This window comes from Dama dama, chromosome 21 (assembly GCF_033118175.1).
Source record: "Dama dama isolate Ldn47 chromosome 21, ASM3311817v1, whole genome shotgun sequence".
Classification (NCBI taxonomy): domain Eukaryota; kingdom Metazoa; phylum Chordata; class Mammalia; order Artiodactyla; family Cervidae; genus Dama; species Dama dama.
In genome coordinates, this window is record NC_083701.1 from 56,526,542 (window position 1) to 56,553,949 (window position 27,408).

Genomic DNA, 27,408 nt, shown 5'->3' on the forward strand with positions numbered 1-27,408 from the left:
TGGTTTATATAAGGGACTTGAGCATCCTCAGCTGTGGTGTCCTTTGGGGGTCCTGGAACCAATCCCCATGGATACTGAGCAACAGTTATATATATTATATAAACAAGGGGACATTTACCACAGCACCTCACATTCACTGTTCTGATTGGATAGACCTCATTTACTCATTTGCATAAATCATGGTACTCACCAATGGTGTAGAACCTCTTCAGCTCACTTCTTCGGGAAGGATGTTTCTGAGAATTTGCTGTGTTGTTCTGTTCTTCTTCAATGATGGGTGTCTTCGGTGCCGGGGGTTTACTGGCTTGTGGCATTTGCTTTCCTGCACCAGCCAAAGGGTTGAACCCTGGAGCAGTAATATCCACCGACTGGGACTTTTTCTTCAACCTACAGGTAGAGCATACCACATGTGGTAACTCCTGACTCCAGAGAGATACACAATTTTTTTTTTCACATTTATCTCCATCATAATTTTTTTTCAACAACAGAGCTACATTTGGCCTTGAAAGAGAACAAGCTTTATTCAGAAATTACAGATCTTCCCTGCTGCTACTGCTGCTAAGTCACTTCAGTCATGTCCGACTCTGTGCGACCCCATAGATGGCAGCCCACCAGGCTCCCCCATCCCTGGGATTCTCCAGGCAAGAACACTGGAGTGGGTTGCCACTTCCTTCTCCAACATATCTTCCCTACAGTATTTTAAACCCTTCAAATATTTTAGAAACTAGCCAAGGGGAGGGGATCGTCTAATCAGAACATTTCATTAAAATACATTCAAATGTAGGGTGATAAAGGACTTTAACTGTTCGAATAACAAACTAAAATCTGGCTTCAGACAAACACAATGCACTGAGCAATTGCTTGAAGTTTTGAACGGAGTATTTTTTAATGTCACAGTAAAACATTAGTTAGAAACAAATAACTGCAACTCCCAGAAGAATAATGAAATGTTTATCTGTATAACTAGAGGCTGCCAGTGCTTTTCTGTTTCATTGGTAACAGCATCTTAGCTGGAAAAATTATAGAGTTTATACTGTTTCTCCAGATACTCTCAATGACAGTAAGTATACTACCTCTCATCCTAAACTTTAGAGAGCGGACATCAGGTCTAACAGGAAAAGCAAAAGCCACGCAAGCACGAGAACATTTTTCTTGGTATAAAAATAATTGGTAAGTGATATGCCTTAAATTCAAGTACTTCAAGCTACACAACCTGATATTTGTAATGTAACTGAACCCTAAGCCCAGCATACCCTCGGCGCTTGGTACTTTTGGAGGCTAATGTTAAGTGTCATTTTTCAAGCCTTAATTCCCTACAGAAAACTAGTTGACAGTTTTATCAGTTATGGTAATCACACCTGCGCATTTGCAATTTCCTAAAAGTTTCATAAAACTTCACACCTCCAGGTTTTATTCAAGCTTTTCCAGTGTATTAGCTCCACTTTCTGCCCCACTGGTCAGACCCTGCTCCTGCTTCTACACTTGCCTTAGATGTGGCCTTCTCTTGGACACTTTCTATGACACAGGCCTTGGTGGCCTGACACCACTCTGCATGGGAGGTTATTCATAATGAGCTCTCAACAAGCCTTTACTAAACTGAATTTATCAGAGCAAAATCTTTGTTAAAGGAATAGAATATACCAATTAGTAAAAGATTCTTTAATGAAAGCAGTGTTTATTCAAATTTAGTCATTTTATTATCACCTGTAGGATATCTGCTATATTTCAGTTCAGTTCAGTTCAGTTGCTCAGTCATATCCGACTCTGCAACCCCATGGACTGCAGCACACCAGGCTTCCCTGTCCATCACCAACTCCCAGAGTTAACTCAGGTTCATGTCCATTGAGTCGGTGATGCCATCTACCCATCTCATCCTCTGTTGTTCCCTTCTCCTCCTGCCTTTGATCTTTCCCAGCATCAGGGTCTTTTCAAATGAGTAAATTCTTCACATCAGATGGCAAAGTATTGGAGTTTCAGCTTCAGCATCAGTCCTCCAACGAAAATTCAGGACTGATTTCCTTTAGGATGAACTGGTTTACATACTACCTATGTGATCTACTTAATATTCATGAAAATTGACTTGCTTTATGAAAATTGCCAACAAATATATTAACAAGTGCTCGAGAGCACTAGTCATGAGAAATATAAATTAAGACCACTTCACACTCAAAACAGAACCACCAGAATGGCTAAAATGTCAAAGATGTGACATGAAGTGTAGTGATGAAATGCAATTGGAATTCTGGGACATTGATGGTGGAGACCACTCTGGGCAAATTCCTGCCACGATCTTAGCTGAAGGCATGCATCTTTTGAGTCACTCATTATATTCTTAGTATTTATCCTACACAAATACAGACATATTCACCAAAAGGCCCAATCAGGAATATTCATAGAAGCACTATTTATGAATACATAAATATCAAAAAACAGCCCAAATGTCTTACCAACAGTAGAAATGGGTAAATAGGTTGTGATAATACTCATAAAATGGAATTTCATACAGCTCTGGAAATGAAAGAACTACAATTGCTTGTAATGACATGGATGGGTCTCATAAAAATAATGTTGAGCAAAAGGAGACAAAGGCTTATGCTATAGAACTCAATTTATATAAAATTCAGATAGAACTATCAAACTCTCTATGCTATTAAAACTGTGGATAGTGGGGAGTTATTACATTGATGGGCTTTCCAAGTGGTATACTGTTAAAGAATCCACCTGCTAATGCAGGAGGTACAAGAGACACAGGTTTGATCTCTGGATTGGGAAGATCCCCTGAAGAAAGAAACGGCAACCCACTCCAGTATTCTTGCCTGGAAAATCCCAGGGACAGGAGAGCCTGGCCATGGGGTTGCAAAGAGTTGGACATGACTGAGCTATTGAGCACACCCATTACATTGACAGAGACATGAATGGCTTTCTGGGACTCTGGGACTGTTCTGTTTCCTGATCTGGGTTCTGGGTACCAGGATGTGTTTACTTTGTGAAAATCTAATCATCTACAGTTTCTGCATCTTTTCTGAGTATACACTATACTCCAATAGAGTCTCCATTGGAAATTGGCTGAATTTTTAACTTATTCATTTAAAATCAAGATTATATATAGTTACTGAATAGCTGCTTATCCCAAAGCAGTAAGAAAAAAGAAACAGAATGATTGGGGACAATAAAAAGAAACAGAATGGAAGTCTTGCCTCCACCCTCCCAAAGACGGCCAGAGTAGAGTGAATCTAAAGAAGAACCCTTTCCTCACTGGGTTGGCTGTACCTCATCCCCCTGCTTTCCATGAACTGAAAGGGGCTATTCATTTATTCCTTGAAAGGCTACTTTGCATCAGCTAATATTTTTGGACCAGGAACACACAGCAAACACAAAGGGGCAAAATATCTGCCATCATGGAATCCTTATTCTCATGGAGGAAGACAAATAATAAGTAACAAAACAAACAAATATATAACCAATCAGGTGGTGAAAAATGCTGTGGATTAAAACAGAGTAAAAGGGACAGCAAGCAAAGGTGTCCAAGCGTACTGTTACATAAAGGACAGCCAATGGAGGGCTCTCAGACCATCAGACTTTTGAAAAGAGACCTGAAGGAAGAAATCGTGAGCAATTTGGGGAGCAGTATTTCAGCAAATGGGGAACTTGTTTTTCTGTGTTAGAGGAACAAAGTGACTGGAGGAGAGAAGCAGGAGATGAGGTCAACAAGATGCCCCCATCAACAAGAAGGGGGGCAGGGGAAAGAGGACAGATTATATAGAGCTTCAGGGTCATTTAAGAATGAGGCCAGGAGAGGGTCTGATCCAAGGAGGCATGTACGATGACTGTATTTTAAAACACTTTGTTTGCTTTGCTGAAATCAGGTTGAAGGCTGTATCTCCAAGTTAAGCAAACTGCATGCAATGACCTTCAAAGAGTCAACACCAAAAATCACTTAGAATACCACATACTTGAGCAGACCGGGTTTTACTTTGCCGAGGATTATGTACTTATTAATGCTGTGATCCTTCAACATCACCATTCTTGTCCGAGTCTGGAGTTTATGTACTGTAGCTAAAAGTTACAGTAGTACTATGAGCAGCATTAAGATTAATAAGAAATAAAGTGAAGGTCATCGAGGCAACAACTTTGATTTGTTCCAATGTGGTTTTCCAGAGAAGCACACTTAGGCACACAAAGATGTAGACTATGCTGAAAATATATTAAACCCGAGAAACTCTAAGAAATCACCAATATTTGACCATTTTCACCTACAGAAATGTTAATTCTCTATAGGGCATTTTACAAACTTTATTTCAAGATCAAACTTGAATTTCAGCATAAAGCAAGTTTTTTTTTGGGGGGGGGGTGGAAGAGGGGGTGTGAAGGAGTAGGGATTGAAAAGAAAGGTGCTACATTTTACTAAAAGAAATCCAACTGCTCTTTGCATGTGTGAATGCTTTGTCGCTCAGTCCTGTCCAACTCTTTGCAACCCCAGGGACTGTAGCCTGCCAGACTCCTCTGTCCATGGAATTTTCAAGGCAAAAATACTGGAATGGGTTGTCATTTCCTTCTCCAGGGCATCTTCCCAACACAGGTATCAAACTCACTTCTCCTGCATTAGCAGGCAGATTCTTGACCAGAGTCACCTGAGGAGCCCAACTGCTCTTTAGTTCTCAGCAAATATTGTTTTCAAGATGTAAATGTGACAAGTTTTATCTTCAATCCACACAGCAAACTATTGCATCACCAGAAACTGCTTACATTTTATGCTGGCATGTTTTAGAACTGATCAGAGTTGCTAAATTTATGTCTCACACTAGAGAACATCAGCAATGAATCTTAAATGTTTGATAAAGGGCTTAATTAATGAAATTCTCTATCAATTCAAATACCTAAGTACTCTACAAATCCTTTTATAGCTTCGGGAATAAGCAAAGGACAAAGGCAAGCAGTCTATATTTTCTGTATTTTCCCTCTTCTTTCTGGTCTTTCCCACCAGACACTCACCCCAATCAAAACTTGAAGGTGTCATGTTTTCACTGTTGTTGACGGAGTCTGGAATGCTGCTAGTAGGTTTGTGGGCTTGCTTAAGGAAAGACTTCTATTTGCATGATCTTAGAAAGGAGAACTGTGTGGGTAACTGAATTATTCCTTTAAGGATTCTAAAAATGACTACTGTGGTTGACAAGGAAACCTGCTAAATGCTACCTTCGATTTCCATATTTCATGAAAGGGGAAGTCTTTGTAAATTTTTAACAATGTTCTTAATTAAATGTGTTAAACAAATGTAAATATAGCATAATGGCCTATGTAGGTGTATGGGAGTAATAAATGAAACACTACAACTAGAGACAAAAAGATCTCTCAATAGATACCAAGAGGATCTTTGTTTAATGTGCTTTGCATCACTAAAGGAAAAATAACTGTCGACATCATAGAAGGGGAAAAGGAACTGAATAAAAAGAGGCATTCCCCCCTTGGCACGGCTTCGACAGGCAGACCGCCTTGTGTTTCATCACCTGTGCCTTTTCTTATCCCTATGTTCTTGTGAACAGAAAAGAATTATTCCTACTCCTCCAAACATGTATTCCAATACTTTCTTTCATCATCGTAACAAAGTGAGTGAGTGAGGTCGCTCAGTCATGCCCGACTCTTTGTAACTCCATGGACTGTAGCCTACCAGGCTCCTCTGACCATAGGATTTTCCAGGCAAGAGTACTGGAGTGGGTTGCCATTTCCTTTTCCAGAGGATCTTCCCAACCCAAGGATCGAACCCAGGTCTCCTGCACAGTAGGCAGACGCTTTACCGTCTGAGCCACCAGGGAAATCCTCATGGTAACAAGGTTGGACATTTTTCTTAGACTCAGTTTCTTCATCTATAAAATGGGGGTAAAACAGAACCAGGAAGGTTCTGAGGACTAAGTAAATATCCTATGGAAAAGTACCTAGCATAGCACCTGCATGGAATGCAAGCTCCAATCTCTTTAAGGGGATATAATTTTGTTCACACTTCTATGGATGCTGAGGAAATGATATCAACTTCTGCACAATTTTTAAAAACTTTTTATTTTATATTGGAGTATAGCCATACATATACAGGTATCCATTCTTCCCCGGGGCTTCCCTGGTAGTTCAGTTGGTAAAGAATCTTCCTGCAGTGCAGGAGACCCAGGTTCAATCCCTGGGTCAGGAAGATCCCCTGGAGGAGGAAATGGCAACCACTCCAGTATTCTTGCCTGGAAAATCCCACAGACAGAAGAGCCTGGCAGGCTACAGTCCATGGAATCATGAAGAGTCGGACATGACTGAGCACACATGCAGAAGGAAGGAACTTATGTTGACTTTAATAGAAACATAAGAAATCTTTCACTCATTTCAAGATAACAGAGTAGAATTCATGAATATTTTGGCTAAGGGCTTAATGGACATCCCGGAGCCCAGAGCTCGTGCCAACAGTGAGTGAACGGCTTTAAGCTGTTCATCACACAGGACTTCTGCCCAAGATGTGGGTCAATCCTCTATTTCAACAGCTTTCACCAAGGAGAAGCTTGCTCTAAACTTCTTCATATTTAGCCCTTTATTACCCTGGTTTATTACCCATCATATTCTTCTGGTCTTACCTTTCATTTCCATCTCACACTGTGGGCTTTTCACCTTCCCATCATCTCCACTCTTCCATCATCTTCCCTTTAAGTCATTACCAAGCAGTACTTTTCATCTTTCTTTGTCTGTTATGCTTTTCATTTTTTAACAATTTTGTTAACTTGTTTGACTACTGCATGATAGAACTCTACCTTAAGCCTGAACTAAACTCTGGTATGACTTACGTATGTAAGAAAAACATATTTTCATGTAACTGGAGTTCTTAACTGGAATTACTTCTCTCCCATCAAGTGGAATTTAAATTTTACCTTCATGATAATTAATCAGATATGTTCCTGAGCTCTGCAGCTACCTGAGAAAAAAGTGAACCTCCTATTATCATTTACTATATAGTATTAGGATGCCTGTAGCAATAATGGAAACCATTGGGGAAATCTACTATAGTATAATGGGAATATTCCCTAGGTCATAGGAAAAGTTTGGTTGGGAGGCTAAAACTTAGGGAAGCTGGAATCCAACCAGGATATTTGGCTCTAACATTCACCAGCCATGTAACTTTGGACAAGAGCTTTGACTGTCTGGGTCTCTATTTTCTTACTCATAATGGTGGTATTCATACTATATGTCTGCTTGACTCACGAAAGTTATTGTGAACAGAAAATGTGTTAATGAAAGCACATTGTAAAACCCCACAGAACTCCGCAGTACACAGCAGTAGCTATACAAAATCACTCTTTGCCCAATTCACTTGCTCTATACTTAAGCGAACGTACATGTACACACACATACATGGATGCATGTGAATGGCTGTGCCCCAAGGACTCAACGCTTGTGGTCCTTTCCAGTCATTTCCAACAAGAAGACCATCTGTGATTTGCACAACTCATTACTGGTAGCAAAGCTGTCTCCTTGCTTCCTAAAAGAGCTAATGCAAGGATATTTTTTAAAGTAGTAAAGTTGCTGAGAATGCAGATTTTCCAAGTTGGATACTGTGTGCTGCAAAAATGTCAAGTCACTGAAAAAGAGCTTTTGAGAGCAAGTGCCTGAAGAATTTTCACACTGCAAAATTAAGGGCTTTTGTTATCCCTTGTACAGTTTGACTAAAAATCAGCAGCTAAGAACAAACCACAAAACCAGCAAAAAACAAGCAGATTCAGAAATCCAACCAGAAGAAATGACAAATTGGAGAAACCTATGCATTAAAACAAGAAAACAATCCTTTGGGGTATAGAGTATGCCAATTACAGCCTGCTCAGTTACAGCTGTAGCCAAACTATTTATTTTTTGTGCCCTTACAAACAAGGATTAAGACAGAAAATATCATTAACATGGGATCACAAATTACACAATCTTCTTTTACAACTCACCAATGCAAAAGTTTCAACAGAAGTATCCTTCGGGAGTGCAAATTGGCATTGGAACCATTAATGGGAGAGCAAAACCAGATACCTTGCTATAATAAGATGTTTCTAGCCCTGTATTCATTCTAAGAGATTGATGCTGTCCTATCTTGGAGATTCAGAGAACAGAAAGTTCAAGAATTGAGTCAAAGGTGCAAAGATATGTAGAAATGGTTTGCTAAAAATTCTCTTATTAAATGCAACTGAATTCAACTCTGTGAAGAGCAAGGCCAGTTGTATATAATATCAACCATATAGAAGCATACATGAATCCATTGCTGTCATAACAAATTTATAACAAAAATACTAGAAATTAAATCCAACACCCATCTGCCTCTACAGAGTTCAATAAACCCTAAAGTAAACAGTTAGCCTTTCTTAATGGACCCTTCATGAAAAAGACACTCAAATCCTCAAAGATTGCCAGCTGCTTTATTTATACCAACGCAGAGAAAAGAGGCTGAAGAGAAACATTTTTCATCAGGATACTCACCATCAGATCAACTGAATTCCTACATTCAGAGAAATTCAGTCTGTTCACTATTTCACTCCTAGAACTTAGCATGCGTGCATGTGTGCTTAGTCATTTCAGTCGTGTCTGACTCTGCGACCCCGTGAACTGCAGCCAGCTAGGCTCCTCTACCCATGGGATTTCTCCAGGTAAGAACACTGGAGTGGACTGCCAAGCCTTCTGCCAGGAGATCTTTTCAACTCAGGGATCAAACCCGTCTCTTAATGTCTCCTGCATTGGCAGGCACCTGGGAAGCCCAGGACTTAGCATATAGAAAGAACTTTATAAATAAACTGTTAAATGAATGAGTGGTTTCATGATGGGAAAAAGCTGCAAGAGATAATACAAAAATGCAAGCAACTTCATGTATAAAGTCTATGAAAATAAGCTAAAAGAGTAACTAATTTTGGACAGTTTGGGGGCAGGTGTAATAATCAATTTAGTACTGCTGCTGCTGCTGCTAAGTCACTTCAGTCCTGTCCAACTCTGTGTGACCCCCATAGACAGTCAACCCAACAGGCTCCCCCGTCTCTGTGATTCTCCGGGCAAGAACACTGGAGTGGGTTGCCATTTCCTTCTCCAATGCGTGAAAGTGGAAAGTGAAAGTGAAGTCGCTCAGTCGTGTCCGACTCTTAGCATCCCCATGGACTGCAGCCTACCAGGCTCCTCCATCCATGGGATTTTCCAGGCAAGAGTACTGGAGTGGGGTGCCATTGCCTTCTCTGCAATTTAGTACATCCCCACTCAATCATGGTAGCTTTGAAGCTTAGACAAAGGAAATTATTCCACCTCCATTATCAGCAGTATAATAAATTGGAGCATTTCTTTTTTCACTAAATTTAGCCTTGTAATTTCTAAAAATACACTCTGCAGTCTTGATAAATTGACATCCCTGTGCAAAAATTTCAGTGGTGGCAAGAAGAAGTGAAAAGATCAAGGACTCTGTAATAAAAAATTTGGGTTCAAGTTCAGGATCTACTGATTTTAAGTAATCTAATATTAAATAATTTTCTTAATTTGAAGTTCTACTTTATATTTTTGATCATTCATTAAAAATTTGCATATTATCTTTCTACTACAAAGTTTCAAAAAATTAAGTCAACAGTATTAATAGTAAAATTTTTATGAGCGTCCCCTTCCATGTACTTTCCAATCATACCACTATATTGAAAGCATTCACTTTGAAATTACACAAATTTCCAATTTATTTCAGTTTTTGCCTTGGAACTTCAAAGCCTTTCAACTGGAAAATCCTGGAAGTAGAAACACATTATGCAAATCCAAAGATTAGGGCTTCAATGATTTGGAAGTCAAATTCTTATAAATGTTGAACAGTCTCCTGTAATAATCCACAGAGATAGAATTTAATTTTATTACCTTTGATTAAATGATTTGCAACATGCTATTGCCACATCGAGTGCATTCTGTTTATTCATCTTAGGAGGAAGGAATCAGAATAAATAAGCACTATTTTAAGACTTTAGGCATCTATCCAACATTGCTGATTAAAGGAATCTATTTTTAACAGGACCTCCTATTACAAACTATCTGTATAATGCATATAGACTAGCTGATTAAAATGTAGTTTTGCCTATGCACAATGTAAGGCAACTCCAAACTTAATCAAGATAGCTTCTGTAGGTAACAATAATCTGGGGCAAAACCCAATGGTTTACAGTTAAAATGCAAAGGTAGAACAACAGTCTCCTGTGTTAATTTCCCAAAATGAATACATGATAAACAGGAAAAGAAGTTACAAAAATATAGGTCTCTCACTTACATGTTAATTCAGAAGCTTAAGCAAAAATCACTCCATTTAATTCATTGTTTCTTTACCTCTTTAAACCAACCTGTCCTGTTGATGAATATTAAAAAATCCTCAAGTCATTCTACATATTTTCAAATAAAAATGATGCTTGGTGGGTTTTACATTTAAGATTGCATATTGATTTTATTCTTGTTTGAAAAGGAGTTTTTTAAACTGCCCCATGTAGATTCTAATTACCTAGTAAAATACAGCACACCGTGCCCCCTCAATTTGAGGATCACTGGGAAATCTGTTATAATTTTCTTCAATTCACATAATAGTGGTTTAACACACAATGGTTATAAAGTATTTTCCCAACACAACAAAGTTGGATTTTAACCTTCTTCAGATAAACATACAATAAATGTTTAAAATTACATTAAATAAGTCACTGGTCTTCTTCACAGTGACAACTCTATAAACCTACATTTACCTTTCCCCATTATTTATAAACATTTTCCTATTATAGAAAAGGGTATGATCCTCCTCTGATTAAAACTAACCTCTCCATGTGTTTTCTGAATCCAACTGCATCCTTTCTTCATCCCCGCGGTTTCAATGTATTAACCATTCTCTTCCCTGTGAAAATCCTGAATCAACTGACCAATAAGGATGGGAGTCAGGGAGCCCATTCCAAGCTGGCAGCCTGGAGCAACAGGGGTCCTGGTGAGGCTACCCCATGTTCAGAGAACATCATGAGGATGCCGTGGGCATCGTGTCCCAAAGAGAGAAGGCAGAGGAGGTGGGGGCCAGACCCCTGCAGTCCTTTCCACGGTCTGAGAAGTCACTCTTCTTTCTCTGGTGAGGCAGAGATACAGAGAGCCCAAGATCTCTTCTAAATCCTTCAGAAAAGAAGGAAGTCTATTTTACACACACAAGAAGGGATGCAAGCAAGGCAGAGAAGATTCCTGCTACATTGCTTTCTCAACTGCATGCCTAGGTTATCTGCTTCCATCCTGGTCTTGAATCTCCCACCTGCATTCAACCAGGCGCTAATAACATCTCCCATTGCTTCAAGAAGTCCTTTTCTGCCTTAGGTTACCATCCCATTTCTGGATTTCCCTTCTCTGTTTCACAGCACAGCTTCACTTATTCATTACTGCACAATCCTCCCCAATACTACCTCACCCCAGTGCTCTCACAGAACAATTCATTGTGGTCTTCAATCATTTCACACAGTCAAAGGTTACTTTCTTGGTTTTTATCATTCTTAGACCTAAAATAGCAGGAGCACAAAGGGTAAGATCATGGACTCTGGATGGAGTTAGGAGCCTGGGTCTAAAACCTGACTCCTTATTATGGGATCTATGGGGAAATTACTTAATCTCTCCACAGTTTGTAAAATGAAGTTAATAACTGTATTTACCTTGAAGGATTATTAAAAGGGTAACTTCATCCATATAAATATTTTCAATGTGATTTGTACTAGTACACCTAAGTATTCAACTTTTTTTTAGATGTCCCCTTTACATTGAAACATTTTAGCTTAGAGACCCTGACACATGACACTTCTAAGATTGCTTTTTTCCACCATTCCTTAAAAAGTTGCTTTTTTTTTTTTCCTCTTTCAACCTTAAGTTCTGGAATATCCAGGGGACTAAAAGAACTGGGCCTCCCTCTGCTTTGCATTCACTATTTCCCTAAATATTCTCATCTATTCCCTTGGAAGAAAGATTTCTATGCTGAAAACTCCCATATTTATACCTCCAGCCCACACTTTCCCCAGAACAGCAAACTTAAATATATAACTAGCTACTTGGCATTATCCATTATCTATGGCACTTCTTAAACTCACCATGTCCATGTCCCTAAACAAATTCTTGATCCCTAAATTCACCCCGATCTCCCTTCCTCTCTTCTTCATCTGCAAATGGCACCAACACCTCCAATTATTCAAGCCCCCAAACTGGAAGCTATATTTGTGTCCATCCTTTTCAACAGTCTACACTTCTAATTTATCAGCAAATTTTCTCTGTCCTGCCTTCAAATTACACCTTAAGCCTCCCTCCTTCTCTCCATCTCCACTACCACCTCCCTGGTCAGCAGCCCTTTGGGTTACTGCCACAGTCTCCATGTCGGTCCCTCTGTTAGACTTTCCTCTCTTCCCTCCTTTTCTTACAGCAGCCAAAATAAGCATGTTAGGCCTAAAAGAGACAGGCTGTTTCCTTGCTTTAAAGCACTGAATGGCTCCCCACTATGATATGATGAAATTCTAAACTTCTTTCCATGGTCCATAAGGTCCTATATGTCTCCATCCCATCATTCATCTGGGGCTATTCTTCCTGCTCATGTGCTGGTCACATTGGTGTCCTTCAAGGTTCGTGAGCACGCCAAGTTCTTTCCTGCCTCAGGACCTTTGCACATGCTCCCTCTGCCCATGACTGACTGAAAAGCACTTTGAGTTGTTGGTTGCTTCTCATTTTTTAAGTCTCCTCAGAAAAACCATCCCACATGATTCTAAGTAGGTTGTCTTCTGTCTCCTACCTTCCAGCCCCACTGAAGCTGTTCTCTGGTGTTCTGCCCATCTGCTTCTCATTGTATTTATTTAACCAAGTCTAATGATACATTTGTTCATGTGTCCTTTTCTCTGTTCTGTCTCTCTCATGTCACGGTTCACTCTGGTGGGCCTGGAAGCATGAATCCTTTATCCACCTACCATGCGCCTTGCACAGTAAGTACACACCAAAAATATTTACTATACGAATAAGTGAATCGGTGAATAAATGAATAAATTATCCCTCTGCACTGACTCCAGACATGAATTTACTCAGAAGACTTATAGAACGTGAGGTTATGTTTATTCTCTCCAAATTCTTTCCTTTTCAGTTTGTCTCAGTCACAGTGTCCCAAATCTTTCTTAAGAAATTATCGTCACATCTCTTTGGTTAGAAAACCACAATATTCATAGCAGTTATCTGAAAGGAGAGCTGTCTCCTGATCTATGAGCTGGACTAATTTTGAAAGCTGAAAATTATGGTTGAATGCATCATCTAAGAAACAGGCTTGAGCCAAAAGATCCATTTAAACTTGTGTTGATAAACTGGCATTGTGCTAATGGGCATTTCACTCCTGTATTTTCCGGGTCTCATATTTTTGCAGCTGGTAAATTACATTAGCAGAAAAGTCAAATGGAGATTGAATGCAGAGAAGCAAAGTATTACATATTAATGAACCAGAGAAAAAGGGCAGTAGAAAAAAATATATTCATATATATGTTAATTTCTAATTACATTAAGGACTGATAGAAATCCCTACATAACTCTATTTGAAATAGTATATTCAGTCAGTCATCATTAAAGAATAAGAAATAAAATCTGATGATGGAAAAAAGTGGCAACGTATATTTAATTATAGATTGGAGAACCTTTAAAATCTGTAGGGAGACTGAGTTCAACCACATAATTTCACAGTGGCATTAATGGAACTAATATTTCTTGAGCTCAGGCTGTATGTTAGGTAAATAGCCAATTATTGCCTTAAATTTGTCCACCATAAGCTACTTGAGGACAGGAAATGCCTTATTCATATTTGAGCCACCACTGCCCTGACAGGCACACAGGAACCACCATTAAAGGCTTGACTTCATCTTGGGATAAACTGAAGGAATAGGTACATACAAATGCCCCAGGAAAGACTGCCTTTGTGCCTTCTTATGAACCCTTAGTTGCTTTCTATCACCAATCTGGTAATGGCAGTACAGCACTCTTCTGGGCTTCTTTTCAGACCAATGTTCTCAACTAGATTCTGCCATAACTGGGAATAAACCTGACTTAACACACTTAACCTGAACCTCATCATTCTCATCTGTACCATGCTGGATATTACCCCTGTGATATTTGCCTAACATGTTTATATGTCTTTGTGTTCCCCAACATCTGCTGATTCCCATCTATGTTCAAGGCATAGTAGTAGATTTCAGCAATCTTACTTGCCAGCATCAATACTCTGCATTTTGTTAGGCATTTAAAGTCAATGTTTTCTCTTATCAGGTGAGATATTTCATGAGTTCTTTGTAGTTCACTCCTTACTGGAGATCCCTCCTCTGAGGTTTCTTCTTTATGAGTGAATCCAAATCGTCCCCCTGGGTCCTAACAGTTCCTATCCCAGGCCTCCATGTACACTATCACATTATTTTTGCTGGGGTTATGGCCCTCCCCTAGATAGCCCTCTCAGACAAGATCTAAGACTCTCTCAGGCCAACTCTCTCTCTCTGCTATGGCCACATCTTGCTGATAACAAACACTCCTTGCCCTGCAGATTTTAGCACATTCATGAGATGGCAGCTCTTTGTATCCCAGTGTCAGATTCTCCCTACTCTTCAATTTCTCTCGGTTGAGTCAAAGTTGAACCCATTGTTTCCCCATGTTCTCAGTGAAGCCCCCCATACAGATTTAAGGTGAGGTTGGGGGGTTGGATAGGACCAGATTCCCAGAACATCAGTAGCTCTCTCTAAAAACCCTGTTCTAATCTCCACACAGTTATAATGGCTGGTGGTGGGCGGTCAGCTGAGAGTCACAGAAGCAGTCCTTGATCATCAACTTATCAAATCTCAATTAGGTGGTCTCATAGTTCATTTAAAATGAGTAACAGGTGTCTTCTCAGATCCAGCTGAACCACAGATAATGTCTAATTTTAACTTCCTGCTACCTTCATTAACCATTCTTAAGGTCATTGCTCTCTAACTAAGAAAGGGTTGGAACCACCAAAGAAGGTAGTGATAGAATGGAGCCGTCCTTTAATTTCAGGAACTCTTTCTAATTAAATATCATATACACACACATATATATTTAAATTGATTTTCAGCATATTCAGTGAAAGCTTAATGAGCCCAATGCACTACGCTAAGTGCTAGGAATACAAAGATGAAAAAAAAACCTGTTGCTTTCCTTCAGGACACAAAAGGGATGGATTTATAAAACAATATTATAGAAAATGACAAATACTCTGGCTACAAGAGGATAATCCCTCCTCCACTTTGGATTTACCTTTAAATTCTAATATTCATGTGAATTAATTTCACATGAAACACAGGAAACAGTGACAGACTTATTTTCTTGGGCTCCAAAATCACTGCAGATGGTGACTGCAGCCATGAAATTAAAAGACGTTTGCTCCTGGGAAGAAAAGCTATGATCAACCTAGACAGCATACTAAAAAGTAGAGATATTACTTTGCCAACAAAGGTACGTCTAGGCAAAGCTGTGGTTTTTCCAGTAGTCATGTATGGATGTGAAAGTTGAATTATAAAGAAGGCTGAGTGCCAAAGAATTGATGCTTTTGAACTGTCAGACTCTCAGAATTCTCTTGGACAGCAAGGGGATCCAACCAGTCAATCCTAAAGGAAATCAGTCACTGGAAGGACTGATGCTGAAGCTGAAACTGCAATACTTTGGCCACCTGATATGAAGAACTGACTCACTGGAAAAACTCTTGATGCTGGGAAAGATTGAGGGCAAGAGGAGAAGGGGATGACAGAGGATGAGATGGTTGTATGGCATCATTAACGTGATGGACATGAGTTTGAGTAGGCTCTAGGAGCTGGTGATGGACAGGGAAGTCTGGCTTCCTACAATTCATGGGGGTCACAAAGAGTTGGACACAACTGAACAACTGAACACCAACATATTACAAAACAGAAAACATGTTAGACCAAAAATGGCAAAATTAATCTAATTTCAGATTAAAAAGCAAAACTCTCACCTGAACAAACTTATCTTTACAAGAAATGGAGGGTATCATCATCCATGTTCTGATTTTTCCATGGAGAGGTAAAAATGAAGCAGGCATGGACTGCCCACAGGCACTTGAAAACCACTGGACTAGATCGTCTCACATTCTACAGGCAATGAATTTCTTTTGCCAAGAACCCCTTTATTCAAACTGGTTCTACTCCTTCCTCTATGTTTTTATGCCTTACAGCAGAGGGACAGGTTTTCCTACAATTTTCCAAGCCCTGTGTTCAGGGCCAGGTACATAATTTGTGGTTCCCTGTGCAGAATGAAAACGCAATGTTCCTCATTATAAAATGTATTAAGAGTTCAGGATAACCAGAGCAGAGCATGCAGCCAAGTGCGGACAGGCCCAGGCCCAGACAGTGGCACAGGACGCACCCGCGTTAGGCCGGCTCTGCCCGCGTTGTCTAACACAGTCCCCTGCACTGATTTCCCAAAGAAAAGCTTTAAAAATGAGGCTTCAGCACTGAGGAATCGTGTCTAAGGAAACATTTCTAGGGTGACAGTCCAGCTTGATGAAGTCTTTCTTACTGGTCAGTAAATCCTGTCTCGAAGGTCAGAGCTCAACTCCAAAGTATTGCGGATTATGAATTTAAATATTGTCTTAACCTCCTGGCAGTTAAAATGTCCTCAGCTTAAGTTGACCTTTGTGTCTACGGGTTACATTGGAGCCTAAAAATAATATTCCACATGTACACAATCTGACGAAAACCTCCTGGATGGTTCAAAATAATCTCCATGTGGAAAAAAGGACCCCGAGCGGCTCCAGCTGTGGGAAGGACGCCATCCTGCCTTTTTCGCACTGGAAGCAGAAGGTGTTTAGAGGGATCACATATTTATCCTGCAGAGACAGGCCGCATTTCAGAGCAAGGATGATGGGAAGAGTCCTGAGAATGTTCTGGCTGACCCACCATGATTCCCCCTTGAGATTTCACTATGGCCTCCTCCTGCCTCTGCTTTTTCCTCACATTCAGTCCATTTTCCACACAAACAGCAAAGAGCTGTTTTAAAAAAAACATAATTCAATCAGTCAGTCCTCACAATAAAGCTTCTGAATAGATTTCAAACCACTCACCACATCTTGCAGTACCCTTCATGACCTGGCCCCTGCCTATCTCACTGTCCTTATCCCTACGCTCCTCTTCATTCTCTGTTGTGGTCACATGTTTTTCTGTTCCTGGAAATTCTACTCAGGCATTTGTATTAGAAGCTCTCCCTGCTTGAAATGCACCTTCCCTGGAAATTCATATGTCTGGCTTCTTGTCATTCAAGTTTCAACTCAAACGCCTCTTTAGAGAAAGACCTTGCTTGACCACCCATCCTGAAGTTGTCAGTTCTTTCCATCACCCAATTTTATCTGTATTTTCTTCAGACCATTTATCATAGATATATTTTATTATGAATCACCTGTGGTTCCTAACCCTTTTATTAATGATGTGAGAACTGGAAGCTCACCTGCTTTGTTCACTGACAGATCTCTGATGCTTAGCACAGGATTTTAGATGGTAGAGCAATGGTGTCACATACTCAAATATTCATTCTGCATTAACTAAGAAGGAAACACTACATGCTTTGATTTGAAAATGACAGTGTACCTGCAGCGATTTTTAACTAGCAGGAAATGTTATGTGCTTTTCATCGTTTAAAAATGACAGCTTCTCTGCAGAGATTTTTACATATACAGGAAAAAGACTGACATGTTAAATGTAGCACTTCATGTATAGTACCTGCTGTGTTTTTCCTTGATGATTGTACTTTTTATTTTTAAAGAAAGTCTTTGGTAATTTCTCAGGAGCTCGATTAAGTAGTCTGCACACGATGACAATTTGCACCCCCAAAATCCATAGATCACTACAGCCGGCAGCTAGACATTAATGTTCATTGATGAGTCTTGGGTCATTGGTTTTGTCAGAGTAAGGAAAAGGAAGTTCAGTGACTACGCTGTTAACATTCATTTCTCACTTCACAGGCAGCAAAAATGCAGCCTTATTATTCAGACTGATTTAAAATTGCAAGTCACTGCTGAGACAGTGATGAGAAGGTCAGTATTAGGGGAAGAGCAATTCTTTTTCTACCACATATTCTCCTGTTTAACCTTGAGGGTATCATTGGAGTCAGAACCCAAATATTGCTTTATCTCACTACATATATCAAACTAATTATACTTCTACATTTCCTTTGTATACATCAGGAAATGTTGAATAAGATTATACTTGCTACTTAAGAATCAAGAAAGAAGAAGGAAAATTGTGAAACATGTTCATAATTCTTGTCATGCACTCAGTAGATTAGGGCAGAGCAATTCTGGAGACAGTAATCGGTCCAGAGTGTATTTTAATCTTTCCTACACAGTGGAAGCAAAATATTATACAGGTTTTGGAGAAACAACCCTCCAGGCATACAGAGCAGAATCTATTTTGTTACTTTACTGCTGACAACATAGAACAGAAAAAGCAAAATCATGCTACACAAAGGTTTGGGCCATCAAAGGTAAAGAAATTAAAATGAATATATTTCATATTAAATATGTAAGCTTTTTTCCCTGACTTAGGATGACCCTTATGGACTGGACTTCAATAGACACCACCAAAACTAAGATTTTTCTTGAGAACAAGTATTAGCTCAAAAAAAAAGTAGAAATTAACAAGCAGTTATTCTGGTAATTATATCCTGGGCAAAATTATTACATGCTTTTACTTTATTATTACTTTTATATTATTATTACATACTTTTAATAATAATAACATTATTATTACTTTTGCTTTATTATTACACACTTTTTATTTAAGTATTACATAAATGCTACATACTTTTAAAATATCTATTAGTTCTTTAGCCAAAGAGGTAAAACCTGCATCAGCTGGTTTCTTTCCATATAAGATGACGAGGTGCATGTGTCTGTGTGAGTACTCAACTGTGTCTGACTATTGGTGATCCATGGACTACAGCCTGCCAGACTTCTCTGTCCATGGAATTTTCCAGGCAAGAATACTGTAGTGTGTTGCCATTTGAACTAATGACAAAAGAAACTGTCTTGGAAACAAATCAACTCCAAGCATTTTTGAAAAACTTTTCCAAGTGACATATAATAATGAATCCCAAGTTGCATTGTCTAATTTACACACACACACACATACACCTTAAGATGCATGGAAATGGAATGGAAAATAGAGATGCAATCATGATTTAAGACAACCATCTGAAAGTCTGACTTAATCTGCATTCCAATGGTTTATGTTGCGATTTAAAAGTTCCTGGATTTCATACAAAGATTTATTTGATTAAAGCTAAAATATGTCAGCTGCAAACTGTCTCATGAAGCTTGTTAGCAAGCAAAACTTTTATTATGTCTGCAGATAGTGTATTTCCCCCCATACTTTTAAAATTATGTCTGAAATATTCTCTTGATTGATTGATTTATAAGACAGAGAGTATGTTGGGCTATGTTTAAAGGAATGGTCCATGTGTGGATTTATTATCTAGGGAGCAAATCTCAAAACCACATTCGAGAAAAATGTTTGCTAATAAATTTAAAACATGATGTTTCTACGCTTGCAAAATTTAATAAAACCTGTATTTTATTATAATTTTATAAAATGGAATTCCAAGCAGACAATATATGCCAATTTTCAGGAGTCTCTGTAATGAACTTTTGGTGGCTATATTGCTTAAGGACAATTATCAGCTAATTTCTAGCAGGGAACTACAATGAGAAGACACAAGTCATATGTACAAAAGTCAGAGATGAGTCAGGATATTTGAACTCAGTTAAAAGTATACTTACTAATCCTATAAATAAGTTTTCCTGGGCAATACAGTACATTTTTCCTAGGGAAAAAACAGGGCCACAATGTGGGCAGACACTAAAATGTGTACATTTCAAAGTGAGAAGGTGAAACATTCTCTATCAACATAAGTTATATCTCATTTTCTGACATTCAATAAGGATAACCCCGCTCAAAAAACTATACTGTGACCATATAAATTCTTCTACAGAAGCCTTTTCTCCTTGGGGGAGGGGCTTAATCACCAACTGGTATATTATAATGCAACTGAAAAAATTAGGGGTTACTAAATACAAATATTGCATTTTAATAGCAAATTTTCATCTTCATTGAATACAATATTTACAGTGGCATAGTGGCTAAGATTCCAGTGATATTTCAAGTGTCAAGAGTGTCAAGTAATAAAATCTTCACCAGGTGAGCCAGGCTTTTTTTTATAAGACCATATTAGATCATCTTTTACTGTGACTACTTCCTCATCATTACATAGCAAATACCTCCTCTTTGAGATAAACACAGGGCAAGTCTAGAATATTGTAGAAAAATGCCCACTGCATGTAAGATTTTATAACAGATGAAAAATAATTACCTGTCACAAAGAAATGATTAAGTACCACTCATTGCTCCATTGACTGAGTCCCAATATGAATTTGGAAAGATTACAGGTCTAAGGTTTTTCTAAGCCAATATGTCAATTTAATCAGTGCTGAAGTATCCAAGGAGTTTATTTTACTGTCATTGAAAGCATTTAAGTAATCACCCTTTTAAACACTCTGCATTAAGTCCTGAACTAGTGTAGTTTACACAGAAAACTGCTCTGGTGGATATGAAGCTTACTCTACAATCTCAGGTGTGTCAGCAATATCATTTTTCCTTAAATCCACTTAAATCTAACACCGAACACCCTACAGCAGGAAGTTCAATCTCAGTCACTCTTGTATATTCCTCCCTTGCCCAGAGTTGTGCCAAAAGCCCCAGGATCTTAAGCATTACCAAAATAAAGTAAGTGTCCCCTCCCTTGCCCGCCCCAATCACTGGTTTACTTGTTACAGATTTTGTGGTCACACTGGCTCAGATTGGTCCACCCGCTGTCTCAGATCACATGGCTGTGATGTTGCTTTTTCTGTGCTTGCCTCAAACATGGGAGTCATTGGAGTGGCGGTGGCAGTCTCCCCAGGGGTGTTAGTGGGTCATCCTCTCTGAGATCCCGCTGTCTCTTGATAATGTGTTTGTCACCACTAGCTCCCTGGCTTCTGGGCGCTTCATGGCCCCCAGCCATGGGGTAGAGCCTCGTGATTAGTTCTGGCCAACTATTGGTTAGTGGAAGTGGTATGTGTCAATTTGGCCCCATGAACACCAGTGTGAGACCCTCCAGCTTTCTCCCTCCTCTGGCAGAGTACTAGTAACATTGCAGATGGCGGCTGTTCTGTCAATCCGGATCCCAAGTGAGCAGACATGGAGTAGAATGAGTCCATCCTAACCACCATGGAAATTACTCTTGAGGGAAAACCAAAAACATGCTGTTTCATACTACTGAGATTTGGGGCTAGTTTGCTACTGCAGTATAATTTAGTCTAGTGCTTCTCAAACTTGAGCATGCATCAGAATCGCCTGGAAGGTTTGTAAAAACACAGATTGCTTGACTCTGTTCCCAGAGTTTCTATTCAGTAGGATCAGGTAAGACCTGAGAATTTCTGGTCCTAACATGTTCCCAAGTGATGCCGATGCTGCTGCTTCAGGGACAAGACACTGAGAATTGCTGACCTGTTCTCTCCTGACTGATATGGGCTGCTGGGAGGTGATGCTCAGTCATTCCTGGAAGCCCGAGGTCCACACCATAGGCTTGGTAGGGAGAATGAATATATTAAATATCTTTATTTTCATTAACCTCTAAGTGAACATTTGCAATTTCCCTCTATTACAAATGTATGCAATAAAGCACAATAGCAATAGCAGTACCTGTAAGTTCATCATGAATAAAAAGTAGAGATATTTTTATATCACTTCATAACTAAATATACATGCTCATTACTATATCAAAATCAAGGTAATTACCAGTTATGCTTCCAGAACTTATTGTTTTGAAGTGAAAGTCACTTAGTCGTGTCCAACTCTTTGCAATCCCTTGGACTATACAGTCCATGGGATTCTCCAGGCCAAAATACTGGAGTGGGTAGCCTTTCCCTTCTCCAGGGGATCTTCCCAACCCAGGGATCGAACCCATGTCTCCCACACTGCAGATTCTTTACCATCTGAGCTACCAAGGAAGCCCATATATTACTATAGCTCAATCTTAAAAAGCATTTTGATAAGTGAATTTCAATGTAATAGGCTTGGTTTATAATTCTCACCGAACTTACTGAAGGGGACCATAGGAAAAATGAATAATACCTACAGCAACATCTCAGTTTAGACTGAATTCTTTTGTCTTGGGAAAAATTCTTTTTCCTTTAACTGTCCTCAAAAGAACTCTTCTCTCTTCTACCTTACACAGCATAATCTCTTGAAGTTTAGGATTCTAAAAAAGATGGAAAAGACTTTCAGCAACTTCTGCTTTTGCACTGCAAAATTCTCTATGATAGGGAAACTAGGGAGCTGGATAATGGTATGGAAATTGGGGGAAGGTTTCCAGGGGAATAAACCTTAAGATAAACTCTCTATTAATTATCCTACCATATTCTATCAAAATGAATTACCTTCCTCTCCTTCTCTTTCTATATTTATAAAAGTGTTTTTCTTCATTTAAAACTATTGCAAGTTCTATCTCTTTTCTGAAACTTTTAATAGTTGCCTGATTTCAAGAAGTTTCAGTGTAGCTCTCCATAACACGAATTTAACATGTATTATTATATATTTACAATTTGAGCTTGATAATATATTTATCCAAATGTTGCTCTGAGGATAATATAGACAATATCTATGTATATTACCATTACCTGCATTCATTCAGTCACTTATGGAATCACAAATATTATTGAGTAATAGTGTGCAAGGCAATTGGTTTTCTGCCGCAGCTTATCACTGTGAATAGCCACACATACCAGGCGCTATTCTAGGCGCCAGGAATCAAGTGATGATCAAGGTAGACAAGTTTTGTGCTCTCACAGAACTTGAATTCTATTGGGGAACACAAGTAATAAGTAATATCGTTAAAGAAGAGGAAACATCCAAAAGTGTTAGAGAATTAAAAGAGGAACAGGATGCCACACAGTGCTTCTAGAACTTCAATGTGCATAAGATTTGCACATTTCCATGGACCAGCAGCACTGGCGTCACCCGGGAGCTTGTAAAAAATGCAGTCTCAAGGCCCATCCGAGACAGTGAACCAGACTAGACATCTTAATAAGATGACACATGATGTGTGTGTCTGTTAAGGTCTGAGAAGCACTGCTATGTGACTGCGGATCTGCACATAGTAGGTACTCATCATTCACACATTTAGCGACAATGAACATTCATTACATTAACTGGCACACTGCAGCTTCTGGCTGGCAAGTCAGGGTATTAATTAAAAGTGAAGAGAATTATGGTTTACATATTTCAAGTATTTTAAGAAGATACTTGAAAATACTTCAGTATTTGAAGAAAATTATTTTCAGGGCTCATTTTGTGCCTCACAGTGCACACCTACTATGTGCACAGAAAGGTCATCAAACACAATGTTTTTTTCTGATGGGGAAAAGTCATTGTTTTTAGTGAAACCAAGAACAATTTATTCAGCTTGAAGTTTCCTAACTGCTGGGGGGGTGGGGGTGGGGGTGGGGGTGGGAAGCAGGAGGAGGCAGTAATAAAATCCTAAAGCTGTAAAAATCTGATGCTTCAGAACCTGCAGCTTCTAGATGGCCTCTGAATACCTAGTAGGAAAAAGGCTGTAGAATGAGGCAGATGGGGAAGGGTCCTCTGCTCATGATATTTATGAACCATGATCTGCAGCAGGTCCCTTACTTCTGCCCTTAGTTGCCCCATCTGTGTTGGCTTAGTCGCTCAATCATGTCCAACTCCTTGCGACCACATGGACTGTAGCCTGCCATGCTCCTCTGTCCACGGGATTTTCTAGGCAAGAGTACTGGAGTGGGTTGCCATTTCCTTTTCCATGTTCCATCTGTAAAATGGGACTAATGATAATAACCAGTCAGTGTTTACAATTTTCAGACATCTTAACTCTTTTAACATCTTCTGACTTATTTCTCATAATAAATATTTAAGGTATGGCCATGCCCTGTTTAGGATGAGAAACTGAGGCTTAGAGTGGCTGAGTGTCTCAGTCCAGATCCTATGAACACCACGCAGAAGAGTTGGAGTCTGACAGTGGGTACAGAGGGCAGACTTCAAAGAGCGTGTTCTTATCTTTAGCTCAAACTGCCTCATTAGAGCTGGTTTTGGTAATGTAATGCTATACTGATCTTTAGTCCCATTCTCATTTTTCTTGCAATTTCCTCTCCTAAAATGATTATAAACAGTAACATAGGAGTAAAAGCAAACAAACAGTCTTGGTATTCCATCAGCAGACACTGAGTCCCCAGGAAAAATAAGTACAAGTCGGGAAGACAGTGACATCTCTGAAGGGAGAACGGCACATCCGAGCGCAGTCTCCAGATACGTGAAGGCAGTGATAACAAAGAGTGTGTAAAATGGGCAGAGGAGAAAGAGTGAGAGGAGATGACAGAAGAGCACCCTTGGGGGAGGAATTCAGAAGGGGCACCCAGGTGGTGTGGATGCAATCAGCGCACATTTGAACCTGAAGGAGGCAGCAGGATGCAAAGAAATGTGTGTCCAGCTTGACATATCTGCAGACTTTTCCTTAATCTGTAATGTGGCAGCAACATAGTACGGCCCTAAAGCTCCTCACTGACCACACATGTATCTACAGCTACAGCATGCAATGATGCAGAACAATTTATAATGCATTTTAGAAAGATTTCCTTTTAATTAGTTTAATGTAAAAAGTAATTTGGCCCAAAGGACCACTCTAGCTCCTTCAGTATATGTAACTATATCTTTACAGAAGGTAGGAAAAATGTATGAGGCATTAAAAAAATTATTTTTAAAAGCTCTTGTCTCTATCTTCCAGGTGGTCAGAAACCTAGACTCTACTGTTTAGGTGTCCAGACTGGTTTTGCTAAAGCACTGGCAATAGAATTTTATTAAATCACTGACAACATAGTTTGGTAACCATTAATTATAATATTATAATATACAACACATGAGGGGTTAACTAGCCTGGCAGCTTACAGATCTGCTGAGGCCTTAACCCAAAGACTTAGCTTTTTACAACCAGCCCAAATACCTGTGGGTGGCAACTTAAAATGTACGGAACCATCTGGAAGATGGTGAGTGGACACTGATGTATGGCTGCCGGTTCCCAGAGCCTGGGGAGGGACAGTAAACATTAGGATTTCCTTTTACTTACATCATTGCACAGGTGACCTTCAAGTACTTTCTTCTTGGTGCACCTGCAAAGGAACTCCAGGGAACCATAAAGGCAGGCACTACTAGGTTTTGAGGGCAGCTGTGATTGATACAGTGGACACACAAGTCTCATTCTTTCTTCCCATTTTGCTTTAGATTCTCCGAGGCCTTCAGACACAACGCAGCACTTTACAAGAAGCCCCAGCTTTCTTTCTTAGGTTTTATTCTGAGGGCTTTCAGAGCCAACTCCATCAGGAGACAGATCAAAGATTTTGGAGAGGAGGAAGTCATGAGTCAGCAGCACAGAACACTTGCTGAATGCATATGGAATAACAGGCAGTGAGAATTGCTCAGTCGTGTCCGACTCTTTGTGATCCCATGGACTATATAGTCCATGGAATTCTCCAGGCCAGAATTCTGGAGTGAGTAGCCTTTCCCTTCTCCAGGGATCTTCCCAACCCAGGGATCGAACCCAGGTCTCCCGCACTGTGAGCAGATTCTTTACCAGATGAGCCACAAAGGAAGCCAAAGAATAATGGAGTGGGTAGCCTATCGCTTCTCCAGTGGATCTTCTCAACCCAGGAATTGAACAGGGGTCTTCTGAACTGCAGGCAGATTCTTTACTAGCTGAGCCACAAGGGAAGCCCAGAGGAAACAGCTGAAGAGGCAGAGGAAAGAGCTAAAAAAGTAAGTGCCTTTTCACTTTCAAACTGTGCCCTAAAATACTCAGGGGCCACAACAAACTCACAGAAGGAAGGGGAAAGGGTGGGAGGGATTTAATATTTTCATGGAAAACATAGTGACAACTGTACTCTGATGGGACTCAGGATGAAGGAAAAAACAGGATATTGGCTCTAGATATTTAAGGTACATATCAAAGGAATGATTTAAATGAGCCCAGACTCCTGCATCTTCCCATACATAGACCAGCTCTAAACTAACTTCAAATGTATGTGTTTTATTTAATTAACAATAATCTTTCGATGTTCTGACTACCTTGTTTCTTGTTGCAAAACCCCTATATATCCTGGTTTTTCTCCCTTACTTCTTTGGAAAAGACTCTCAAAGCTATCTGACAGCTTGTCTCCTGGGCTTAAGTCCTCAGTATGTCCCCTAAGTAAAACATCATTTTCAACTTTAAGGTTGTGCATCTTTTTTTCAGTTGACACAAATGGCTACTTTTCCATTGCTTCAACTTAATTACTAAACAAAATTTTAGGTATTTATTTCAGTCTGGGGCATCATGAAAAAATCCTGAGATTAGTGAACCCAGGAAGTTTGAAAACCTCTGTCAAATGAAATATAACCAGATGGTTTTATACCACTTTTCATTTTTTTTAATTTGCATTTTCATTGTTAAATCCAGAGGCAACCAAAAAAGGATGACCACAGAGACACCTCAGGATGTGCTAATAATTCTTCTAAATATTCACCCAAACCATGTCAATCGAGCTGTGTTCCTCTCAGCTCATTTTACAGACAAGGAATGAGCAGAAGATACTGGCTCACTGCTCAAGGTCACCTACATTCAGAGCAGGCCGTAGGTGTGTCTGTGGAGCTGGCCCTTGTCACCAGCACACTGCTGCTCCTGGCAGGCTGGGAACACAACAGTGTGACATGGAATTCAACAAGCCTCTCTGCCGTCTTCCACTGACTTGAAAACTGGAAATTTCACACTACTGATATTTTCACACTTCTAAAATGTCACAGATTTCATAGAAGCTTTGGGGAGGGGTTGGGAAGAAGAGATACAGCATTGCATTAATTATATGCATTGGTTACAATATACGTTCTATTTAGATTAATTAAAATGTGAAAAAGAAGTGTCTGTGGGTCAAGGAAAAACAGTGTACTCACACTGCTCTGTGTGTGTGTGTGTCTGTCTGTCTGTCTGCAATGACTGTCTACACACACACATTGATTTCCATTCTATTAACCAAAATAAAACATCAACTAAGAAACGAGGGGGAAACCCATAAAAGATAGCAAAGATAAACTGGGGGCAGGGAGGAAAAGAAAGACAGGAAAATTAAGGCCAGCTATTTAGGCAAAATTGGGCAGAAGGATAATTCCTCCTAAGGGTATGAAGCAGAGCAAGTCTGCTGGCATTGTATTTAGAATCTGTAGAAATAAGGATGCTTATATTTCGAGCACAGGCACCAGGATAGTGGATCTG

The 27,408-nt window shown here is 39.5% G+C and overlaps 1 protein-coding gene across 2 annotated transcripts in view; it reads right to left on the reverse strand.

The window, feature by feature from the left end:
- OXR1 (oxidation resistance 1) overlaps window positions 1-27,408 on the reverse strand; it is a 394,634-nt gene that overhangs the window by 236,522 nt on the left and 130,704 nt on the right. For both annotated transcript variants that reach the window (XM_061123604.1, XM_061123606.1), the window contains exon 2: window positions 191-387. In XM_061123604.1, coding sequence (XP_060979587.1) covers window positions 191-387 — 197 coding nt within the window. The remainder of the gene's footprint in view (window positions 1-190; window positions 388-27,408) is intronic.